General features: G+C 37.2%; 3 protein-coding genes across 7 annotated transcripts; all 3 read left to right on the forward strand.

Annotated features, from left to right (window-relative positions):
* The first annotated feature begins 604 nt into the window (after positions 1-604).
* LOC107597249 (uncharacterized) lies at positions 605-6834 on the forward strand. Of its 2 annotated transcripts, none has more exons than XM_016288224.1 (6): positions 605-905; positions 2276-2463; positions 2540-2638; positions 4658-4728; positions 5404-5534; positions 5876-6834. In XM_016288224.1, the coding sequence occupies exons 1-6, from the start codon at positions 769-771 to the stop codon at positions 6108-6110; spliced, it is 861 nt and encodes a 286-aa protein (XP_016143710.1). In that variant the 5' UTR covers positions 605-768; the 3' UTR covers positions 6111-6834. The 2 variants fall into 2 exon arrangements, with proteins under 2 accessions (XP_016143710.1, XP_016143711.1); XM_016288225.1 differs by lacking the exon at positions 605-905 and adding an exon at positions 1474-1546 and having other exon boundaries at positions 2278-2463; positions 5873-6834.
* Positions 6835-7965: 1131 nt separating this feature from the next.
* On the forward strand, positions 7966-15793 carry LOC107597250 (non-POU domain-containing octamer-binding protein-like). 3 transcript variants are annotated; one of them, XM_016288228.1, is made up of 10 exons: positions 7966-8113; positions 9396-9543; positions 9626-9819; positions 11748-12049; positions 12137-12232; positions 12619-12815; positions 13869-14053; positions 14136-14166; positions 15029-15108; positions 15201-15793. In XM_016288228.1, the coding sequence occupies exons 2-10, from the start codon at positions 9396-9398 to the stop codon at positions 15294-15296; spliced, it is 1329 nt and encodes a 442-aa protein (XP_016143714.1). In that variant the 5' UTR covers positions 7966-8113; the 3' UTR covers positions 15297-15793. The 3 variants fall into 3 exon arrangements, with proteins under 3 accessions (XP_016143714.1, XP_016143715.1, XP_016143713.1); XM_016288229.1 differs by lacking the exon at positions 7966-8113 and adding an exon at positions 8549-8686 and having other exon boundaries at positions 15204-15793; XM_016288227.1 differs by lacking the exon at positions 7966-8113 and adding an exon at positions 8550-8686.
* Positions 15794-17877: 2084 nt separating this feature from the next.
* Positions 17878-22554, forward strand: casp22 (caspase 22, apoptosis-related cysteine peptidase). Of its 2 annotated transcripts, none has more exons than XM_016288361.1 (7): positions 17878-17967; positions 20160-20489; positions 20706-20731; positions 20866-20971; positions 21171-21657; positions 21757-21913; positions 22176-22554. In XM_016288361.1, exons 1-7 carry the CDS (start codon positions 17961-17963, stop codon positions 22212-22214), a joined length of 1152 nt encoding a protein of 383 aa, XP_016143847.1. In that variant the 5' UTR covers positions 17878-17960; the 3' UTR covers positions 22215-22554. The 2 variants fall into 2 exon arrangements, with proteins under 2 accessions (XP_016143847.1, XP_016143849.1); XM_016288363.1 differs by having other exon boundaries at positions 20706-20722.
* Positions 22555-22650: the final 96 nt, after the last annotated feature.

Below are 22650 nucleotides of genomic sequence, written 5' to 3' on the forward strand. Positions count from 1 at the left end.
GAGAAGCATTTGTTTGTGAAAATTGGATAACTTTAACAGAAGTTTAGAGATGTTGTAGTTACAAAGCAAAAGAAAACGAAGACCTCCAACCTGTGAAAAATAGATAGATAGACAGATAGATACTGTTCTGCTGTTGAATCTTTTGCACTGTAGAATCTGCAAAAGGCTTTGAAATGTAATCATTAAGAGTTAAACAATAAATCGAACAATTATCTGGAGGGTTATCATAATAATGCCATAACATATCCTACAGAATACAAACTTTCATGACATTAATATCAAAATGCTGCAATTAAAATAAAATGTTGAAATCTGAATATCAAAGTATATCTGCAAAATGAATTATCATAAATTGACAAAACCTTTTATAGAAGAAACATGCACGTGGATGCAAAACTATTTGCAAACAGCTTTGCAAACTATTGACTGAATTCTAGCTAAGGTCTCGTTGGGAAAACTAGTGCATACTCTTTCTAAAGGATAAACTAAGATTCGGTAGGTTCATATTAATTAAGAAACAATTGCATTGACTCGTTTTATTAAGTTGTCTTGATTCGTTAAAAAACCAGACAGGCACGCGGCTGTCCTGTGCGCACATGCGCACTACAACGTGTTGCATAAAGGCGGAATCGGCGGTTCTCAATCTCAACGAGCAGTTTATGTAGTTTATTAGTAAACTCTTTGCTCAGTTTCTTAGCCAAGTGTCCTTGTGTCTATAACCTATTTCTCATTAAACACATTTCCTTAAGTTACAAAAGTCATTCAAACATGAGTGACGATAATGAAAGAGACAGCAGGAAGATGAAAAGAAAAACAGGTCCGGATGATTTAAAGGCGCCTGGGAAGAAGAGACAGAAAATAAAAGACAAGAACGAAGAAAAGAGCGTCGCAGTGAAGAAATCAGAATCTATCTATCTATCTATCTATCTATCTATCTATCATCTGGCTCTATCTATCTATCATCTGGCTCTATCTATCTATCATCTGGCTCTATCTATCTATCATCTGGCTCTATCTATCTATCTATCTATCTATCTATCTATCTATCTATCTTAGTGGCATCAGCGTTGGTGAACCTTTATGTACTACGTTTTCACATCTCTTTCACATTTGCTTCACTTTATCAACAAGCATATTATTATATTCTATACTATACTATACTATAGTATATACTATACTGCCATAGTCTTTATTAAAACTAAATCAAAATCGTATTACGCCATACCGTTTCAACTTTTTTCATTTCATTAACTAGAATAAAAAATAAAATAACAAATATTTATTGTAGTTTTTCTGTTACTAGTAAATGTTGTTTAAGTTTTATAATTAGACAGTATGCATGAGAGGCAAGCATTATTGTGTTGACAGGGTAATCAGCCAATCATAATGACGAGGAGAGCCAATCAGTGCAGTAGAAGCGTTTGCACCAATCACATGACAAGGCTGCATCCAAACTCGCATACTACCCTACTATATGGTAGGTGAAAAGCAGTATGTGACAAAAGAAGTATGCCTGAATTCACAGTACTGATAAAAACTGATGTTGGTAAGTCACGTGACGATGGCGAATGCAGTAGATGACATTCATACTAGACACGTTCATACTATATAGACTAGAGCAGGGTTCCTCAAATCTTGCCCTGGAGGTCCAATGCGCTGATCCCTGATCAAACTCAGCTACCTGTGATTTTCTAATGATCCTGAAGACATTGATTAGCATGCTCAGGTGTGTTTGATTAGGGTTAGAGCTAAACTCTGCAGGAAAGTGGATCTTGTGGGCCAGATTTGAGGATCCCTGGACTAGAGCATACTCTTTTTGTGGTTGCAAAGTAATTACTTATTCAAAAAAGTGCCTACTCAAGAGAGTATGCGATTTCGGATGCAGCCTCAGTTTTAGGACATGTGAACACCTGAGCTCAGTGGAGTCAAAAGTAACACTTCCTTGCTTTTTGAAACTTTACCCACTAAATTTTGGACAGTGTTAGTTTGAACATTATATGATCTCATGCGTAATATTATTATTATTTTACTCTGCATTTTTTTCTCATCCAACACATTATTTTCTTATCCACATTTGCAGAAGAAAATATAATTTATATATATATATAAGTTAATATATATTAATGTATGTTCTTGACAGACAGACAGTTGTTATTTTGCACTTTTCCTTATCATAATTTATGCATTTTATATTTATGTTTCAGAGATGAAGGCTTTTTAAGCTAGCCAGATTATTTAGAGATTGTGTTTTGTAATGTGTTTTTCTCTGATCCGCAGCTCTCATTGGTAAAGCTGACTCTACAAAAACTAAAGTGACGCTTTCTAGCAAAGACAAGGACAAAGGGAAAAAAAATAAATCTGCCCACTCAACAGACTGGTCTGAGGATAAGAAAAACGACTCAGATGGCGGCAAAAATACCTCTGAAATAAAGAGGAATGAGAAAGGACAACTTGTGTTTAAAGGTGAAGTTAAGTATGTTTTGTGGTTTAGGGTTATGATTTATTCATTCACTAATTTATCGTTTTTCTGTTGTTGCAGACCACCCAGAGTTCACACCTAACATGTCTCCTAAAGAGGTTTTACAGGCCGGCAGTTTTGGGGGTACCTATTTTAGGCCCATCTACTCCAGTATCACAAGTATGTCTCACTGTGATCAGTTGTTAGCTTTAATTATTGCACAATGGAGACTTTAAATGCTTTGTTAAATATTGAAAGAACATTTGTTTAATTGAAATTGCTTTTCTTTTTTCTTTTTTCTTTTTACAGCATTTTCAATGTTATGCCCATTTACAGAGTGGACTTTATCTAAGTCACCTAAAAGTTACAGCCAATTGGTTTTCAAAGTCACATAAATAGTTAATTAAGATCTATTGTATGGTGGGTCAGTATTGTGAGAGGAAACAACTCTGAAGATGTTACATGCTCTAATGACTGAAATTGGCTGCAACAAACAAATGCTGTCTGGACGCTTCACCAGTTACTTCTGTGTGAGAAAGCCACTGTTAAAATGTTATAAGACATCTACGATTTGCCAGAAGGCATGTTAGAAACTATGGTCTGATGAGACCAAAATTGAGCCTTTTGGCAATCAGATTAAACCACATGTTTGGTGTAAGCCAATAACTGCGAATCCTTCGAGGTATGGCACTAGGAACATTATGCTATGTGGCTGTTTCGCTTCAACTGGCCCTTATGAAGGTAGAGGGTAAAATAAATGCAGCAAACTACAGAGACAAAAATTATGTGATGTGGGAGAAGATTTATTTTACATGAACACAGTGACCATAAATCAAAAGACATAAATCTAAAGCTACACAAGAATGGGTTAAAAACATTGAACGTTAATGGTCCTGAGTGGCAAAGCCAGACTCTAAATCTTAGTTGAGGAATTAAGGGTAGACTTAAAGAAATAGCTCATCCCAAAATGAAAATTTGTTGAAAATGTACTCACCCTCAGGACGTCCAAGATGTAGATGAGTTTACTTCTTCATTGGAACAGATTGGAGAATTTTAGCATTACATCACTTATTCTCCACTGGATCCTCTGCAGTGAATGGGTGCCGTCAGAATTAGCCCAAACAGCTGATAAAAGCCCCACAATAATCCACAAGAAGTCCACATGACTTCAGTCCATCATTTAGCATCTTGGAAAGCAAAAGCTGCATGCTTGTAATAAATGTATCCTTCAACAGGACATTTTTTTTAAACTTCAGATCATTGCTTCTGGCTGAAATATAAATATTCCATTCATAATATTGCTATCTCCAGTGAAAAAGTTGTCTTGTCTAAGTCCACAGATCAAGCACAGTTTACAAGCAAAAACATTCCAACACTGTTACTGTGTAAACGAATATGTTGGTGGATTTTGATGTGAGAGGACAACAGGGGATGGGCATTTTCAGTGGAGAAAACATTACTATGAATAATGGCCAACGGTTTAAATTTAAAACACCTTAATGATGGATTTGTTTCTTACATGTTACTTTTTTCACTTCACCAGATGTTAATTAATGGACTGGAGTGGTGTGGATTACTTGTGGATTATTGTGATGCTTTTATCAGCTGTTTGGCTCTCATTCTGACGGCACCCATTCACTGCAGATGATCCCTTGATAAGCAAATGATGTCATTGTCATTTCTGAAGCTATTCTTTTAAAAACAGCTGTCCACTTATCTCTCTGCAACTTGATTGAGCTTGAGCAGTTTTGCTAAGATAAATTGGGGAGAAAGTGTAGTGGCAAGATGTGCAAAGCTGATAGAGACCTGTAGGACGGTAACCGCTCCCAAAGTCGCATACACTGAGTACAGCTTTAGCTTATGGAACTGTAAAATTGTAATACATTTTGACCAATTTGAAGGACTGCATTTTCACTTGGACAAGTAAAAAGAAAATAGTAGCTTTAAGGGTCAGGACAGGCAGAAAAGGTTTCAGTTGTTTACTGTACTTTCTGCTTAAAAAGTCTTCACAAGTCCTTCAGACATGAGCAAGGCACACAGGACAAGCCTTTACTTCTTTTTTTTTTTTTCTTCTTTTTTTTAACATTTCTGCCTGTCCACATCTGTGGCGGTTGGTTATGCATTCAAATGTCTTAACAATAGTTCTGCACTCAACTGTAAATCTTAAAGTATTCACAAGAGTGTTTTTTTTTTAAACAGAGCAACATTACAAAGATGTTTGGCAGGAGATTCCCAAAGACTGGCTGGATGGGCTAAACATATCTAAACAGGTGCTAATCATTATATGTGCTAATGCTTTCATTAGCATTATCACATAGCATTTCAATACTAAACAATTTTGTCAAAGTTAACAAACATTTTCATTATAAGTGTCTATAGCAGATAAAAGAGCTGAATGTACTCTCTTTGTGTGTATGATTTATGCTGTTGACTCATCGTTTTTCTCCATTTTGATCGTAGATCACAGTAGAGACCTCAATTGACTGTTGTGTATTAGTACTTGTTTTTACGGTCATTATTAATATAAGTTTTACAGCTCTACTGTTATTTTTTATGGATTATTTGCCTCATGTTGTTTTATGCAGCATTTTATGTCAGCAGATTAACCGGGTCATTTGAGTGGTTTTATTCCTTTAGTTTGAAGCTCAGGGCTATGAGCATGTGACGAGACGCTCACGCAAAAGGGAAAAATCATAAAAGTTTATGTAGCAACAAGACCTTGCTTGCACTTGATAAAAATGAATGAATAGTTGATTGCCACAAGCTGTAGTTGACAACACCTAGATTGCCACAAGCCAGCAATCATTCACAGTTGACAGAAACAGCGTATTCGGTTCCAACGTGGAGCTGCTGTTGTATGCATGCATTTGAGAAATAATTTCAACTTTGTGGATTTACACCGTTGAGAGTTTTGTTTTTTTTATTTTAATTTGGTTTTATTTCAGGTGGCTTCATCCACGTACAGGGAAAACGTGAACACCTATAATGTAAAATGTGGAGGCAGTCTAGATATGTGGGAAAGCAGTGGCTGGATTGTGCCCCAGGATCCATATGGCTGGTTCCAGTGGTACTGCAGGCAAGAGCTGCTGCAACTCACTATTAACTATTGTTCAGAAGTTTGGGTTTAAAGAGGTCATTTGTTTATTTAGCGAGGACATATTACATTAATCAAAAGTGGCAGGAAAGTTGCACAAAATGACATTGAAGTTCAAATAAATATTCTTTTGACCTTTCTAATAATCAAAGAAAAAATGATCATAGAAAAAAAAAATTAAGCACCATAACTGCTTTCAACATCGATAATAAGAGATGTTTCTTAAACACCAAATCAACAAATTAGAACGATTTCTGAAGGATCATGTGACACTGAGGACTGAAGACTAGAGTTTACACATTCTTGTTCCATCTTCCCAGCAGGTTTTACCAGGGCAGGCGAACAGAGGACGATGCACGCCAGATCAGTCGCTGGGCCAAATGTGCAGGAGTCAAAGGTCGGTGGCGGCAGAATCTCATCACAAAAGTGGTCCGGTCCGGTTGTGTTTATGACAACCCCAGTGTTTCCCCGGTGGTCAGACAGACTCTGCAGCACTGGGGCTACAAACTCACCCTGGAGGACTATAAGGAAGGAGCAAAGAGAGTTAAACCCAAATAGGATTAACAGACTTCCAAATTGGCCTCATTCGATTTACCACAAAGTGCAGAAGAAAGCTGGCCATACTGCATGGAAATAAACTCACAAATCTGATTAAATCATTGATGCTTTGTGTGACTGAGGGACTTGTTTAGCTGAGTAGACCTGTGGTAATAGTACTGCTGTATTTGGTTCCCATTGGACGTGTTTTCTGTAAGCTGTTTTGGTAAATAGAAAAGTTTGAATAATGGTCTATTTTTAAAATTTGGATCCGAAGCAGACATGAATTGTTTTTTTCTTGTCGCAGTTGTACACTTGCGTGCCTTTGGAGGAATGTGTTTAGGTTTATTTTAAATACATGCTGAACATGCTTATCTATTTGACTACACTGTGTCATATACAAACTTTCCATTCTGTCATCTCTGAATGGAGTTTTTTATTTTAGTTTTTTGGTGACACTACACATTGCACCATTTGGTTTTTAGAAACAGGTGAAACTTAATCAGAAACATTTATTATATTGGTAATTTCTGTTATGCAGTACATTTTCATGCCCTTTGTATATGTATTGATATATTAGTTGATATACTCGTTCTTTGATGTTTTATGGTATTGGTTGGTTTGTCTCACTTTCTATCCTATCAGATAATATTTCAGAAATGTATATGATGATATATAAAAATCAAAACAATTTTAAAACCAATTCTAAAAATAAACTTGACGGGCTCATATAAATGAACCCCGAATCCCTCACTTCAGTTACTTATTCCAATACGTTTAAAGTTCTTGTCATTGTGTAAACAATAAACTTATAATTAATAAAGGTCAGGTGCCTGAGAGTGACCAGATAAAAAGTGTACATTGGTCAGTGTTGGGGGTAACGCATTACAAGTAATTCAAGTTACGTAATCAGATTACTTTTTTCAAGTAACTAGTAAAGTAACGCATTACTTTTTAATTTACAAGAGAATATCTGAGTTACTTTTTCAAATAAGTAACGCAAGTTACTTTTTTTTTTCAATTTATTGATTGGCAGCTCTCCTGTCCCCATGTTGAGAGAAATCAGATGTTACTGTAGTAATAAAATAAATATGAATATGCATTAATTCATCTTATTCACAAAAAAACAACACAGATTCAGTATTCCTCAAAATGAATAAAAATAATGCAACTCAGAATATGACGCAAACCTGCAATAATTAAATGTTAAACAACACAAATATGCTTTATGTATTTAATCCCATTCTATTAACCAATGTCTTTGCTTCTGACCTTCGATGATCCAGTTCAACCGTACTAATAAGCACAAATCACTCTAGACAAACATTTGTGTCTTTGTTTATTGCTGAAGTGTGTTGAAATGTCTTCTTCTGCATTCTACTGTACGGACGCAGATGTACTTTCCCTTCAGCCTGAGGCTTATTCATGCACTTTTGGTGTGAAAAGGCTTTTATATTTGCCAAAAATATAACTTTTTTATTAGAAAAACAAACAAGCAAGCCCTGTCCAGAATTTAAAAGTAACGCAAAAGTAACAAAGTACCGTAATTAGTTACTTTTTTATGGAGTAACGCAATATTGTAATGCATTACTTTTAAAAGTAACTTTCCCCAACACTGACATTAGTTTACTTCTTTTAATTGAAATCGACACTGGTTTTGTTGATTGCGCTTCATTTGTTCAACACTGGTCGGCGCCACTCCAGGAGTTCCCCATTTTTAGCATTTCTCAATCCACGCCGCTCACTAACTTGTGTTTTTCGTCATTTCCTACGAACAACAACCAACTTTGGCCTACTGGGTTTAAAAACGACGACAACCAATGGAACATTTGGAACTCGTAAACGTCATTTTATTGACGTGAAATTGACCAATCGAAAGCGTCAAAGCGTACGCCTGAAAACCTGCGCCAGCCAATGAGCAGCTAGATCAGGCAGCACGTTGAGGTGTACGGCGTTCAGCCCCTCTCCTCTTTGTGATCAACGCTGCGTGTGTTACTGGAGCGGATTAAATACTCTTATAAAAGGTATTTAGACGTTAGTATGACTTTTGTATTGTATGCATATGATGAATGCTTTCATTTATGAATGAATGTGTTTGCGCATATGAGCTGGAGACGAATCCGGGCCATTTGCCGTGTTGAGCGTATTTGCCCGGCTCGGCTCCGCTTTGCTAACCCATACACGATTATTAATGAAGAAATCAGACAATTAATAATGTAAACATACATGTACTAAGCTACACTCACTAATGTTCGTAATTCAAGCTTGAAATCTTAACAGTGAGCAAAGCATACGTTAGCGTACATAACGAAGAATCAAACATTCATCGAAAGCAAAGGCCAAATTGCACCCACCAATAAAGAAACTACTGGGTTTAAAAACGACGACAACCAATGGAACATTTGGAACTCGTAAACGTCATTTTATTGACGTGAAATTGACCAATCGAAAGCGTCAAAGCGTACGCCTGAAAACCTGCGCCAGCCAATGAGCAGCTAGATCAGGCAGCACGTTGAGGTGTACGGCGTTCAGCCCCTCTCCTCTTTGTGATCAACGCTGCGTGTGTTACTGGAGCGGATTAAATACTCTTATAAAAGGTATTTAGACGTTAGTATGACTTTTGTATTGTATGCATATGATGAATGCTTTCATTTATGAATGAATGTGTTTGCGCATATGAGCTGGAGACGAATCCGGGCCATTTGCCGTGTTGAGCGTATTTGCCCGGCTCGGCTCCGCTTTGCTAACCCATACACGATTATTAATGAAGAAATCAGACAATTAATAATGTAAACATACATGTACGAAGCTACACTCACTAATGTTCGTAATTCAAGCTTGAAATCTTAACAGTGAACAAAGCATACGTTAGCGTACATAACGAAGAATCAAACATTCATCGAAAGCAAAGGCCAAATTGCACCCACCAATAAAGAAATCATCTGTTAAAACACTCATTAAGGCATTGGACGTTAAATATGCATCTTATTTTTTCGTTAAGAGTATAATTCAAAAAACATGTCCAATGCTAAATATACTTATATTTTCAAGCTCTGTTGTCCTGTTTTATTGTATAACCTAATGAGATTCATAATTTGTTGATTTTCAGTGTCTCTTGTTCATGTGTGTTGTAGAATTTGTCATTAAGCATTTCATTAAGTCTGCTGTAATGTCATTGAATCACCTTAGAGCATCCAGAACTACATCCATCATGGCCTTGTTTACACTTTTGAATGAGCCTTATTCTTCTTCGGTTTTAAAAATCAATGAAATCACGTTTGCATTGATGTTCATGTGCCTTAATAGATGCAAGGAAACCGAGGACCCCGTTCAGAGCAGCAGAATCACGGCCCACCCCGACAGCAGCCCAACCCCCAACAGGAACAGCAGAGGAAGCCCTCAGGAGCCGACAGCAATGGACAACACACTGATGCTGGAGAGCAGAGCAGCCCGAGTAAGCAACAGTTGAGGGCTGATGGGACAGATCTTAGACTTTGTTAAAGCCATAGTTGCTGACTGAACCTTCTCTCCTGCAGATGCTGCTTTCACTATAGACCTGCAGAACTTCAAGAAGCCAGGTGAGAAGACCTACACGCAGAGGAGCAGGCTGTTTGTGGGGAACCTGCCCACTGGAACCTCAGAGGAGGATGTGGAGAAGCTCTTCTCCAAGTATGGAAAACCTTCTGAGATTTTCATCAACAAGGAAAGAGGCTTTGGCTTCATCAGGCTGGTGAGTTTGAAAGAAAATTAAGCAGAAAGTGACTATGGCTGTTTATTTCAATGAGACTGACCTGACAAAGTTTATTCATAACCAAAATTTTTTTTTTTTTTTGGAATTTGGAACTACATTTTTAGTTAAAGATTGTATTTTCATCAGAGTTTTTTGCAAGTCTTTAAAGGTCTAAATTCTCTTTTCCACATTTAAAGTCTAAATCGGAGCAGAAAGTCTCAAATTGATAAATTCGTGGTGTTAAATGTTGCATCTCTTGAAAAAATTTATATGATCTTCCTTAGCATTTTTGCTTTGTTTTCTAGTTTAAATGTCTATAAACATCTTTAAATCAAGATACTTAACTTAAAGGGGTCATATGATGCTGCTAAAAAGAACATTATTTTGTGTATTTGATGTCATGAAATGTGTTTATGCGGTTTAAGGTAAAAAAAAACACATTATTTTCCACATACTGTACATTATTGTTGCTCCTCTATGCCCCGCCTTTCTGAAACGAGTCGATTTTTACAAAGCTCATCTGTCTGAAAAGCAAGGTGTGCTGTGATTGGCCAGCTATCCATGAAATGACAAACAACATGCCCTACTCTACACTGCCCAAAAAACTCGCTTTAAATATAAAAAATATAAAATATAAAAAAACTTACTTACAGTCTGTGAGTCAGAACAGCCGGCAGTGTAGTCTACTCAACCAGGATCAGGAAACAGTCCTCCATAAAATGCGCTGCACACATCTGAATATTTGGGTTGAAGTGTTCTGGAACAGTGTTGTAAATACAATTTAACCACTGATTTCTAGTTATGTTTGGAAGACCAAACTAAGTAGTTTCGCTTTCACAACGAAACACAGCGTCACACACGGCGGCCTAGAGTGAGCGGCGGCGGCCTTGAGTGAGCAGAGGCCGGGGGATAAAGCGAGGAATGGCCGGAGGGCCAGAGTGAGCAGAGGCGGCGGGCTTGAGAACGGCGCAGCCGGCGGATTCGACGAAGGAGGCTTACGGCAACCACATGTGATGACCCCAGGCTTTACTCTTTTTCGTCCACAGTGAAAGCTGATCCGGCGATCCACAGCGCAAAGTTGATATATTTCCTCAGCAACCAGCACGGATCAGCTTCAGGCATGACGAAGCGATATCATCCTCTTTTGGAAGGCCAAACAAAGTAGTTTTGCTTTCACAACGAAACACACAGTGCCTTCACGACATGGCGGCGACGGCAACAACAATACTACAGCGAGAATAAAAGTTACGCCTTCTTTCTTTGCGTGAACATTTGAGCGGCGTTATGCAAATCTTTCCACATAGTGAGGTAGATATGTGGGGGTGTGTTAGAACGAGTCGTTTTAGGTAGGTGTGGTTGACTCTTAACTTTTATAAAGAATATCTCTTTGGATTTGAGACTTTAGTCTTTGCTACTTTACAGATCTTCTTTATGCACCAAGAGCTTGTAACACTCCAAAGAGAAAGGAAAAATTGAAATCGCATCATATGACCCCTTTAAGATGCAAATTGAACATATGAAGTCTTGTTTTCTAAAAAAAACTATGCTTAAAACAAGAACAGATAGCTTGGTATGAAAACTATTTTCCCCTTTGACGTCATTTTGCTTCTCAAGAAAATGTATCTTGATTTAAGAATCTCTCTTAATTTAAGTGATATTTTACAGCTTTGAAGCATTGCCAAGAGAAGACATTTACGTTTAGAGACCATATTGACATATTGTGTTCCATTCAACTTGTTCCTGAAATTTTTCTTACTTGGTCTTTCAAAAGCTTAAATTCACCTTCATAAAACCTGCAGAAACCATATTTTGTGCATTTTTAAGTTTTTATTTTTTACAATGATGTATGTATGTATGCATGTCTCGGTTCTCAGACAGCAAAGCACCAATGCAACATTAACCCTGACCTGCTGCTCTCTTCTCATTAGGAAACAAAGACTCTTGCAGACATAGCGAAAGCAGAACTGGATGACACTGTGTTCCGAGGTCGCCAGATCCGTGTGCGTTCTGCCACTCACGGCGCTGCGCTGACGGTCAAGAACCTGCCTCAGTTTGTGTCCAACGAGCTCCTGGAGGAGGCCTTCGCCATGTTCGGTCCGATCGAACGGACCATTGTCATCGTCGATGATCGTGGCAGGCCAACTGGGAAGGGCATTGTGGAGTTTGCCAACAAACCCTCTGCCAGGAAAGCTCTGGACCGTTGTGGAGATGGAGCCTTCCTTCTCACCACGTGAGTGTCTGCGGCTTTCAGTTTAGTTAATTGTGTGTGTTAGTGGTAGTTGGTTTACTAAAGTTTGCCTTTCTTTCCCAAACTCAGTTTCCCCAGGCCTGTTACTGTTGAGCCGATGGAGCAGCTTGATGAGGATGAAGGACTTCCTGAGAGACTTATTAACAAAAACGCACTATATCACAAGTGAGTTCATGTTCTCATATGCATTGTAAACTGTTATGTGCAACCAAATGGTTACCCAGGCTTCCTGTAAAGGTTTTGGAAGATTTTACAAAATCATAAAAAGTAATGTGCACCAAAATATTTTATTTAATAAAAATTGTAAATGCATCCTTTATAATTTTTTTATGTATCCTTTAAGTATTTAAACAACAAAAAAAATGCTTGAAGAGGTGTGGGCTATGATTTTATAATAGGATGTGTACAATTATGTTATAATTGAAGAAGAGTTGATCAGAAGAACTAAGTGGAAGGGCGTCACTGTGATTAATGACTCTTTAAGTGTACATTATCCCACTTATTACATGGCTACCCACCATACACATAAACTTCCTCTATCTGTCCATCAGAGAGCGCGAGCAGCTGCCCCGGTTCGCTCAGCCAGGCTCGTTTGAGTATGAGTATGCTATGCGCTGGAAGGCCTTAATGGAAATGGAAAAGCAGCAGTTTGAACAGGTTGATCGAAACATCAAAGAGGCCCAAGAGAAGCTGGAGACTGAAATGGAAGCAGCACGACATGAGCACCAAGTCATGTTGATGAGACAAGGTGATGCACACGGGTTGCCATTTTTTGGGGGATGGTTAACCCCAAAATGAATGAACCCCAATTTTTTGTCAGCTGAACTCCTTTTGAGTTCAAATATTTGATTGAAATACCCCTCTAAGAATTCGAGTGAATATTTCTATTGTTTAACACGCATGTTAGCAGTGTAAATAAGTTAGAATGCAATGCGTGAAATGGCATTAGACACCCTCTTTAAAAAATTTGGATTGCATTTTTTTTCATATTATTATTTAAAGTTTTTATGATATAATAATTATCAGCTATTTTATTAGCTGCGTTTTGCTCATAAAACCCTAGTTTGGTAAACCCAGTTTTAGAGCTTAACAGGAAAAAAACTTTTCCTGCTGCACATGTTTAATAATTGATATGTTTGTGCCACCCATAAACTACATGACTTTGAAAGTTGTCTGTTCTTTTCAGACTACACAACTGACTGTTTTAGTGAAAGCACTTGCACTTACAGGACTCGAATTGCACACAAGTCTAGATATTTAATCTGCTAAATATCTCTTTGGCGTCAGTGCTTCTCTGTTCACATCTTTGATCATTTAAGCAGAGCAATCATTACTCTTATGAACAAGCAAGTTTGTCTCTGACAAAAAAGTTTGGCCTTTTGTCAATGATTTTCATTCAAACTTGGTGAGCGGAAAATCTAGGCTAAGATCATGTAATGTGTGGCATTAGTTGGTATGCAGTTTTCCATATTAAAATCTTTTTTTGCACAAAATTTTCCTTTAATTCATCCTTTTAAAAGCACTTCTGATTACCATTCACATGGATGACAGTGGCAATTGTCATGTCTTGAGCTGTTTTCAGTGTCTCATCATAATCATTGTTTTTAATGTAAGTGTAATATCAAGTAAAAATCACATCTGTAGACCCCTTGCACTTTGTCTAGCAGTTTTTGAACCCAAGCATAGAACCTGAAACCGGACAATTCAGATGACTAGTAATTCAGGCAACCCTGTAGATTTGCACATCCCTAATCAGCAATCACACTGCACTTATTCATGTCTGTTTCTCTCTTTGCTTTAGATCTCCTGCGCAGACAGGAAGAGTTGAGGAGGATGGAGGAGGCTCATAACCAGGAGGTGCAGAAACGGAAACAGATGGAGCTGCGTCAGGAGGAGGAGCGGCGGAGGAGAGAGGAGGAGCTCCGTGCTCACTCTGAGGACCTGATGAGGAGACAGCAGGCGCAGGGAGGCAACTTCTCTGAGAAAGTGAGTCTGGGGTTTCCAAGCTCCACAGTTATTTTCTGCATTTCTGAGGATTTTTAATTTATGAGCTTGTTTGCTTTTTCAGAGGGATCCAGACATGAGGATGCATATGGGAGGTGAGAATCGCACTCAAACACTCCCAGTGAACTCACGCTTAGACTACTGAACATTTTAAACAAGTGTCACAGCAAGAATTGCTAAACCCACATGCTGTGTTGAAAATTTACCTACCTAATTTGGTGTTCCTGGTTAAAAATCAGCTTTTTAAAAATTGTTTGTCAGTCTCTCTCATCATTCTATAAAGTCACCAAGTCTTGAATTTTATCTTTTTGTCAACCCCTTTTCTATCAATAGGCACAGGTTTTGTATTTCTTTTTTTAGAACTGATCGTCAGCCTCATTAATCTGAGCTTATGCAAAAAAACAAAAACATTTGTGGATAATATCGGCAATATTCACTCAAATGCTGTGTATAAACACCGATCAATGAGGCCTATGATCAGTTAGTTCCAAAAAGAAATACAAAACCTGTGCTAATTGAAAGAAAGCAAGTTGATAAAAAGATTGCACCCATTATTTGGTAATTATATTGAATACCGGAAAATTTATAAGCTTTTTTTGAAGGACGTTAATTCTTGACCGGAAAAGTTAAACGTCAAAGTCAAAAGTTTAACAATGGGAGGAAAATATCCCAAAAAGTCACATTTTTGGGGGGAAATGTTATAGTGTATGAGCGAAGTCAGTAAGTTTGAGTGCAACACGCTAACTAGCATTTTCAAGAAAAAAATTACGAGAACACAACATGAGGGGAGTCCAGTTGTTTTGCCCTACTTAAGATGTAGAGAAAATGCACGGTACATGATTGGTATTTTTTTTGGTTCAGTAACATAAAATACTATATATGTTCTTAATTGCTTGTCAGGTTTGTGTTTTTATACATTTGAACATAACATTGTTTTTTCTTTCTTGGGGGTGAAAGGTCAGGGAATGGCCATGAACAGGAACCCGATGGGTGGAAATACCACAACAGCAGGGGCTTCCAGCTTGGCTTCTAGTGAGGTATAGATTTCTCAACGCACATTAACAACTTTCAGTTCAACATGCGAAGTGTACAGTTACAGTATGTAATCTTCTGTCTTGGTCTCTTTCAGCAGGGGGCTGCCGGTAATCCAGGTGGTCTCCCTCTTCCCTTCCCTCGTCCTGGACCTCCTGTTGACTTTGGCCCCAACAAACGCCGCAGATTCTGAGACCACCAGCCAAAAGTCATGCGCTTTGTTTTTTTGTTTTGTTTTTTTTAACATACTGTAAAATATTTTAAGTGCATACTGTGGTTTTGTAGGACCTGTGTATGCATTTCACATTCACAAATGAAATTGTGTAGGCAAATGTAAACAGGTTGAAGTGTATGTTTTAATTTACCCTGTAAGATCTATCCATCCCCAGCAGGAGCCTCAAGGGACTGTTTCCAGAAATGAATTGAGTCCAGCTTTGGGGACCCTTATGATTTCTGACTGAAGATGCTTCATCTATGGGCGAGGGTTTATCTGTGCGTGGAAACAGCTCCTGATTGGACATTTAGCTTTGTATAGCCCTATGTTTTCTTTTTTATTAATTTCTTCTCTTTTGTATTTCACCCAGCAGTGACCTTTTCTAAAGTAGAGATTAGCTTTTGTCCGTCTTGTCCCTCTGCAACGCTTGCCTTTCTAGACAACTTTAAATAAATTCATAACTACATGTTACATACTGTCCAGTGTCGCTGGCAGCATTCATGGATTTACATTTTTGTGATTTTGTCTTTGTACAGCTGTTACAAAGAAAGAAAGACACAACATAAATTTTAAAATGAAATTGTCTCCTATCCGGTCAATTGCTAAACGGTATGGAAAAGAATGATAAAAGTAGTTCAATGTACCACTTATGTTCATATATATATATATATATATATATATATACCCACCCTTTGTCTTCTAAACCACCTTGAACTTTTTGACTCCATTGTCCACAACAATATTCGAGGCCCCCTCATGTAGGCTAATAGATTTCCTTTGGTACATCTGCTGTAATGCTGAAAAAATTGTCTTCAAAACTTTAATTTCCAGAAACTCTGGCTGCATCCAAAATCACATACTTAACTACTATATAGTAGGCGAAACACTGTGACAAAATTATGCCTGAATTCACAGTGCTCATAAAAGAGTAGGCAAAAAGTACCCAGATGACCTAATACTGTACTTCCAGATTAAGTGTGTGTACAATGGACACTTTACTATCCCATGAGGTCAGGGCAGAGGATGCTGGTAGGTCACATGACAATGACAACATGGTGAATGTATTACGTGCAGATTGCATTCATACTATATAGAACATACTCTTTTTGCAGTCGTGGAGTGATTACTAAATTAAAAAAAACAAGAATGTTATTGTGGATGCAGCCCCTGTGTCCATAGATAAAAAAAGTAACAAATAACTGTAATAAAAATGTAAAAATAAAAAAAAAAGTGTTTTAAGAATTCCAGGTTTAAATGCTGAATGTTCTTCAGGGATCACTGTTTAACAAATACTTTACGCAGGTAGGTTTCTTAAAGCATCTTGGAGACATTGCCACAGTTTTTCTGGATTTAGTCTGTTTCAGTTCTGTTTCTTCATGTCATTCCAGACAGACTGGATGATGATGAGATCAGATCTCTGTGGAGCACTGGCTGTTGTCAGACAAAAATCTCACTGGATTATTACAATTAATGGCAAAATGAATGTTAGCTGAAATGTAAACTGATATACTGACACACTACAGCAAAAGATACAAATAACTGAATTAAGTGGCATATTAAAAGTGATAGTCAATATATAATGGAATATTTTTGAGTTATAGGGTTTCTTTGTTACACAGCTGTTAAAATTATTCAACATTGCTGTTTAAAGTCAATTTATTTGGTAGGGTCCAAAATTGTGTTGAGACAATTAAGCCTTTGGAAACACTATAACTGAATTAGCTTGAGCTGTTACACGTACATTTATTTAGCCCATGCATGTGCTAAAGATGAGTATGGCCAAGTCAAAAAAGCTCTCACAAAAGCTATAAAGAGGAAAACGTTCTCTTGCATTAGAAAGTCTATGGCTACAGGAAGATTTGCAGAGTCTAAACATTCCTAGAGAGACAGCTGGCAGCCTTATACGTTTCAAATGTGTTGTACCAGAAAACCTTCGAGGAAGAAAAAGATCATAAATTGCTGGATTAGAGCAACTGAGAAAAACTTTCGATTTACTGCCAAGACTTGCAAGATGACCTGATCAAAGGAGGAAAAACATTTCAATGCAAATGAATACACATGCTGCTGAAAGGCCATTCTTGACCAAGAAGAACATAAAAGGCCAACTTTGCTCAAATTAGTTTCGATTGGAGTTCTGGAGTGATGTGACCAAACTGGAACTTTTTGCATGCATGGATCAGCAGTATGTCTAATGCAAAAAAGGAAATCTTTACTAAATGAAGGGCACGTAACTGAATAGTCACATAACACTATTTACCTCAGAAAAGACAACCATATATAAATACATAGATATGAAAGTGAAGTGACATGTGGCCAAGTATGGCGACCCATACTCGGAATTAGTGCTCTGCATTTAACCCATCCAAGTGCAAGTTTTTTTTGCGCGCGCATATGGGCCCTGGGCTCATTTATAATACACATAAATACATAAAACTCAAACAAAATATATAAAATACTAAATACGTATACAAGACGCGTCACGCAAACACTATCTAGTTTGATCCGCCCATTCCCATTCCCACCCACAACCCACATTATGGGGGTGGTTATAATAGGAAACTTCATTTACACACCTTTTCCTGTTGCCCTTACTTTAGCAAGAGCTATACATAAAAATCGTATTCAAATTTTATATACGACGAAATGGCAGGTAAGATGAATTAATATAAATAATATATATGTGTGTGAGTAAGAAAAAATTATTTGTAGTCTATATGAAGAATATTTGTTTGAAGAAATCAGAAGAATTATGAGATGGAAAGTGAAAATAAAAAAAACAACGAAAGTTTAGCAGTTAAAGAAGACTTGAAGCCGCCGTTTCAGTTTTATGGTCAGATTTAAGGCATTTAGCAGACAGACAATACTCTCTGCGACTGAAAATATTTTAGATTTATGTAACATATGCAAGTATGCCATTCAGAACTGTGAGAAAATATTATATTAATACATTGTACATATAGGCCTACTATTGTGGATGGTTGTAACATTTTTGACATTAAACCCGTGCGCTCAAAATATGAATCAAACTATTTACAACTGTTTACTATTACAGTTTTTCAAAATGCTTAAACACAGTTTTTGAAACTATGCCTCCATTTCTCAGAACTCTACACACAGAACCACAAAACACACACACAACATACAAAACGCCACACACATTTTGCAATAGCAAACACTTCTATGAAAACTGTTTTAACTTGAGCTGTAGATTGACACTATTTACTTTACAGCAGAAAGTGAATTTGATACTATTGTGAAGCTGCTGTGAAAATCTATATTCTATAAAGCACTTTAGAAATAAAGATGACTTCCTGACTTGGCTTGTATGCAAGTATAACTTTTATTACTAAGTGAACAAATGATATATAAGTGTTTTCACACATAATCGCTGTGTGTAGGTCATCAGTAAATGAGTGTGGCATAAAAATGGCAGTGTTTCCCAAATTACACAAAAGAGCTTTTAGTTTCAATTGTTGTGTGTAAGGTAGAGAACTGTGTTTAGAGTTTGCAAAAAGTTTGTTTTACAATATCAAACTGAGTTTAAAGCATGTAATGTGCTTATAGTTTAGCAGACTTGGTCTAAAGATTAGGTATATGAGTGAATGGTTTCACTAAGTGGGCCTCAAGTATCACTTTTAGTGTCTAAGTAATTAAAAAAAAACTGTAAATGTTATATTTGCAGCACAAACAGAAAATGCATGCTTTAGTTTTAATTATGAGGAGTGAAATGTAACAATTCACCACATAGTCTGGGTTAGTTGTAACATACCCTGCGGAGAGATTATGCAACAAGGATTATGAAAAAAAAAGGGATTTTGAAAGCTTTTTATTCAACACTGACTTTTCAACATAATGTGTGTGTGTGTGTGTGTGTATGTAACAAAACTGAATAAAATTAGCAAATTTGTGCCAGCTTCAACAATTGTGTGTATGTGTGTTACATAGCATTATGATAGTAAAACTGAATAATGATAATAATAGCTTAATAAAACGGTGTGTTTGTGTGTGTGTGTATACCTGTTTTTATATCCCGGCGGGGACTTAAACCTGAATACACGCAGGCTCGTGGGGACTTGTGTCACTGTGAAGACCTAAATTGAGGTCCCCATGGGTAAACAAGCTTATAAATCATACAGAGTGAAGTTTTTTGAAAATCTAAAAATGCAGACAGTAGAAAAACCATTTCACGAAATCAATGTCCCCACAAGGATAGCAAACCAGACATGTTTGTGTATGTGTGTGTGTGTGTGTTTAAGCATGTTTGTTAATGTCAGTCAGTAAATGGCCATAATAAAAGTGAATTTGAACAGTTGAACATTTAGAGACACCCCTTGGTTTGTCTTTCTCGTCCAAGACCCAGACATACTGAAATTCAAAGAAAATATACAAATATGTTTAGAGTAAATTGCCATTGCAATAACATGTTGCATTGATATTACAACTAACCCTGAGTCCTGTAGCCATAAACTAGCTCACCTTACAGCTAACAGCCAAAACATTAGCACTAACAAATTGCATGAAAAATATCTACACGGACGCTGCATATACTGCAAACCAGGGACTGCCATCACAAAAATAATGAAGTACAAAATGTATTCTCATATAAGATATGCCGTGTCTGCCATGGGCTCTACTTCCTCACATGTAGAATAAGGACTAAACTGAGAATGTGTGAAGTGAATTAGGTGATTTGTAACTTGCTCCTTATTTGAGAAATTGGAAGTGTTACGTGACCACAACCATACCCGGTCTCCCCTTACATTATGTCTATGTGACAAGAATAAGCTTATATTTAAATAACATATAAATGAACATTTGACTTACCAAAGTGCTTTCCTTTAGAAAAAGTCTTGGAACAACTTCGGATTAAACTGAAGGAAGGTTTGACCGAGGCCGTCATCAAAAATTTGTTGGATGATCTTCGGGACAAGAAGGTGCTAGGAAATGAGAAGATTGAAGAAATAGTGCAGAAGACCAAACCGCGAGCTGATCAAGCTCGAGATCTGATTGATGGTGTGAGCAGAAAGGGGACAAAAGCAAGTGAAATTATGTTAGCATGCTTGAAGGACAGAGACAACTGTCTTTACGACAACCTAAACATAGACAGCCATTTAGCAATTCCTGAAAGAGGAGCGACCTGCAGCCCTGCACCAGCGCCACACAGTACAACAGGTACAGCTACATGAAACATTTAGTAATCATGTTTACTTTTCATTTAAATATGTTATCACATTTCCTCTTTCGGTCCAGTTTTACAGTTTCAAAATGAACCACATTTTTCTTAAAACATGTTTGGAGACTATTGTTTTAGTTGGTTTTGTGGCATTCGTGAATATATTGAAAAATATCAAATTTTAAAGACTTACTGACAATATCTTTTTCCCGCAGACAAACAAAACAATTTGGTCAGTGGAGTAAGTGATGCAACATGTTCTCATTATACATTTTCCCATGAGTTCCCTTTTTTTCTCTAAATTTAGAAACATTTCAGACAGATTTCATTCTTGAATGTTGCTTGTGCTTTGTAACACTTGCTCTTTTGTTCCAGGATAAGGTGTACAAAATGGACAATCCACGTGGACTGTGTGTAATTATTAATAATGAGAACTTTGTAGACCCAGAAAAGAAACGAAACGGATCCCAAAATGATGTTGGTAGGCAATCGTTCACACACCGTTCACATACCATTCTTTTTTTAGAAGAGACGTATGACTTAAGAGATGCTTATTCTTGTTTAGTTTTTTGTCCTCTACATTTTCTTTCTTTCATTTGTTGTTGTAATTGCTCTGCGGATCTATGTATGGTTATTTTCTTAGCTTGATCTTTTATGCTTTTCTTTTATGTATTTCTCAGATTCTCTGAAGGCCATATTTGAATTTTTGGGCTTTCTGGTTGAAGTCGAGACGGACAAAACTGCAGACCAAATAAAAGCGCTTATGGCCAAATACAGTAAAGATGCTCGTCATGGAGACTGCTTTGTCTGTTGTGTAATGAGTCATGGAAATGAGACTGGTGTCGAGGGATGTGATGAGCAAATATGTCCCCGGGATGACATCACCTCCCCATTTGATGGAGTCAACTGTCCCGCTCTCATTGGCAAACCCAAAGTGTTCTTTATCCAGGCATGCAGAGGATGTGGGATGCAGAGTAAAGTGCTGGTTACAGATGGTGCTGGTGCCAGTCGTAACCAGAAATCTGGCAAAGTATACAGCATTGCCAAAGATTCAGATTTTCTGATTGCCCTGTCCACTGTGGAGGGATATGTGTCAGTCCGCGATAAATACAGTGGATCATGGTTTATACAGTCCCTTTGCAAGCATTTAAAAGAAGGAAGTAAACGGTGAGCATCCACTACACTGGCCTTATTACATGCAGTAACACTTTATTTTAGGCCTCCTGTCAGTGTTTATATGTTAAATGTTTTTTATTTTATTTTTAGAGGCCAGGACATCTTGAGGATCCTCACTAATGTCAATAACGATGTAAGCCGTGAAGAGGGCATTATAGAAGATGAGAACAATGATATAGTAGATGCAAAGATGACCCCTCAGCCCCAATTCACCCTGAGGAAGCTTCTTATTTTCAAAGCACCGAAGGTCAGAACTGTTTTTTTTTTAAATTCCATAACAGAAATAAATTACAATTCTGTGCAGCGTTTGTTACGATGTGTCAAAATCTGAAACATTAACAACTGAATATTGTTCTGATGCAGATCTGCATCTTCTTAAACTAAAATGCCTAATGTTTTATAATTAAACATAGCTTGTGATTTCTGTAAAGCTTGTCGATCTGCATTTAGCAACATTTTGAATATAAAATATTTATCAAATAAAGCTCTCTATTCATTCCCCATTGTAGGGTCAGGCTGCTGCTTCTAAACAGAAGAAAACAGGCTGAACATCCTCATCTTTCACCTGAAGAGGAAATCTTGCCATTAACATTCTAGAGAAGTCTATATTCATATATGTTTCCCCATATTTGATATATTGGATTTTAGAATATGTGTACCACAGGAAAGTGGACCTTGAGGGCCAGAGTTGAGAACCCCTGTTTTTGAAGATCAGGATCATTTCATTTAAGACATCTGTGTTTAATCACATAGCTTTCTTTAATAAATGACATCAAATTCTCTTATACTGCTTTTGAACTCTTTTGTCTGTCGACTAAAATCACCTACACTTATAACAACAGGACCGAATCCTATAATTCACATATGTTATGCACTTTAATTTACAGTACACATTTCATTAAAACAGTGCAAAATTAAGTCTTGACGTCAATAAAATAAACTGTTATTCGTATTTTCATTATACAAAAGAATTTAATTTACAAT

Source organism: Sinocyclocheilus grahami, unplaced genomic scaffold (genome assembly GCF_001515645.1).
Source record: "Sinocyclocheilus grahami isolate Dianchi unplaced genomic scaffold, SAMN03320097.WGS_v1.1 scaffold230.1, whole genome shotgun sequence".
Taxonomy (NCBI): Eukaryota; Metazoa; Chordata; class Actinopteri; order Cypriniformes; family Cyprinidae; genus Sinocyclocheilus; species Sinocyclocheilus grahami.

Coding starts and splice junctions, on each gene's coding strand:
- LOC107597250 (XM_016288228.1), top strand. CDS start 9,396: ATGCAAGGAAACCGAGGACCCCGTTCAGAGCAGCAGAATCACGGCCCA. Junction 14,054..14,135: donor GAGGCAACTTCTCTGAGAAA/GTGAGTCTGGGG, acceptor TTGCTTTTTCAG/AGGGATCCAGACATGAGGAT. Junction 14,167..15,028: donor CATGAGGATGCATATGGGAG/GTGAGAATCGCA, acceptor TGGGGGTGAAAG/GTCAGGGAATGGCCATGAAC.
- LOC107597249 (XM_016288224.1), top strand. CDS start 769: ATGAGTGACGATAATGAAAGAGACAGCAGGAAGATGAAAAGAAAAACA. Junction 906..2,275: donor GTCGCAGTGAAGAAATCAGA/ATCTATCTATCT, acceptor TCTCTGATCCGC/AGCTCTCATTGGTAAAGCTG. Junction 4,729..5,403: donor GGCTAAACATATCTAAACAG/GTGCTAATCATT, acceptor GTTTTATTTCAG/GTGGCTTCATCCACGTACAG.
- casp22 (XM_016288361.1), top strand. Junction 20,490..20,705: donor AGCGCCACACAGTACAACAG/GTACAGCTACAT, acceptor TTTTTCCCGCAG/ACAAACAAAACAATTTGGTC. Junction 20,732..20,865: donor AAAACAATTTGGTCAGTGGA/GTAAGTGATGCA, acceptor CTTTTGTTCCAG/GATAAGGTGTACAAAATGGA.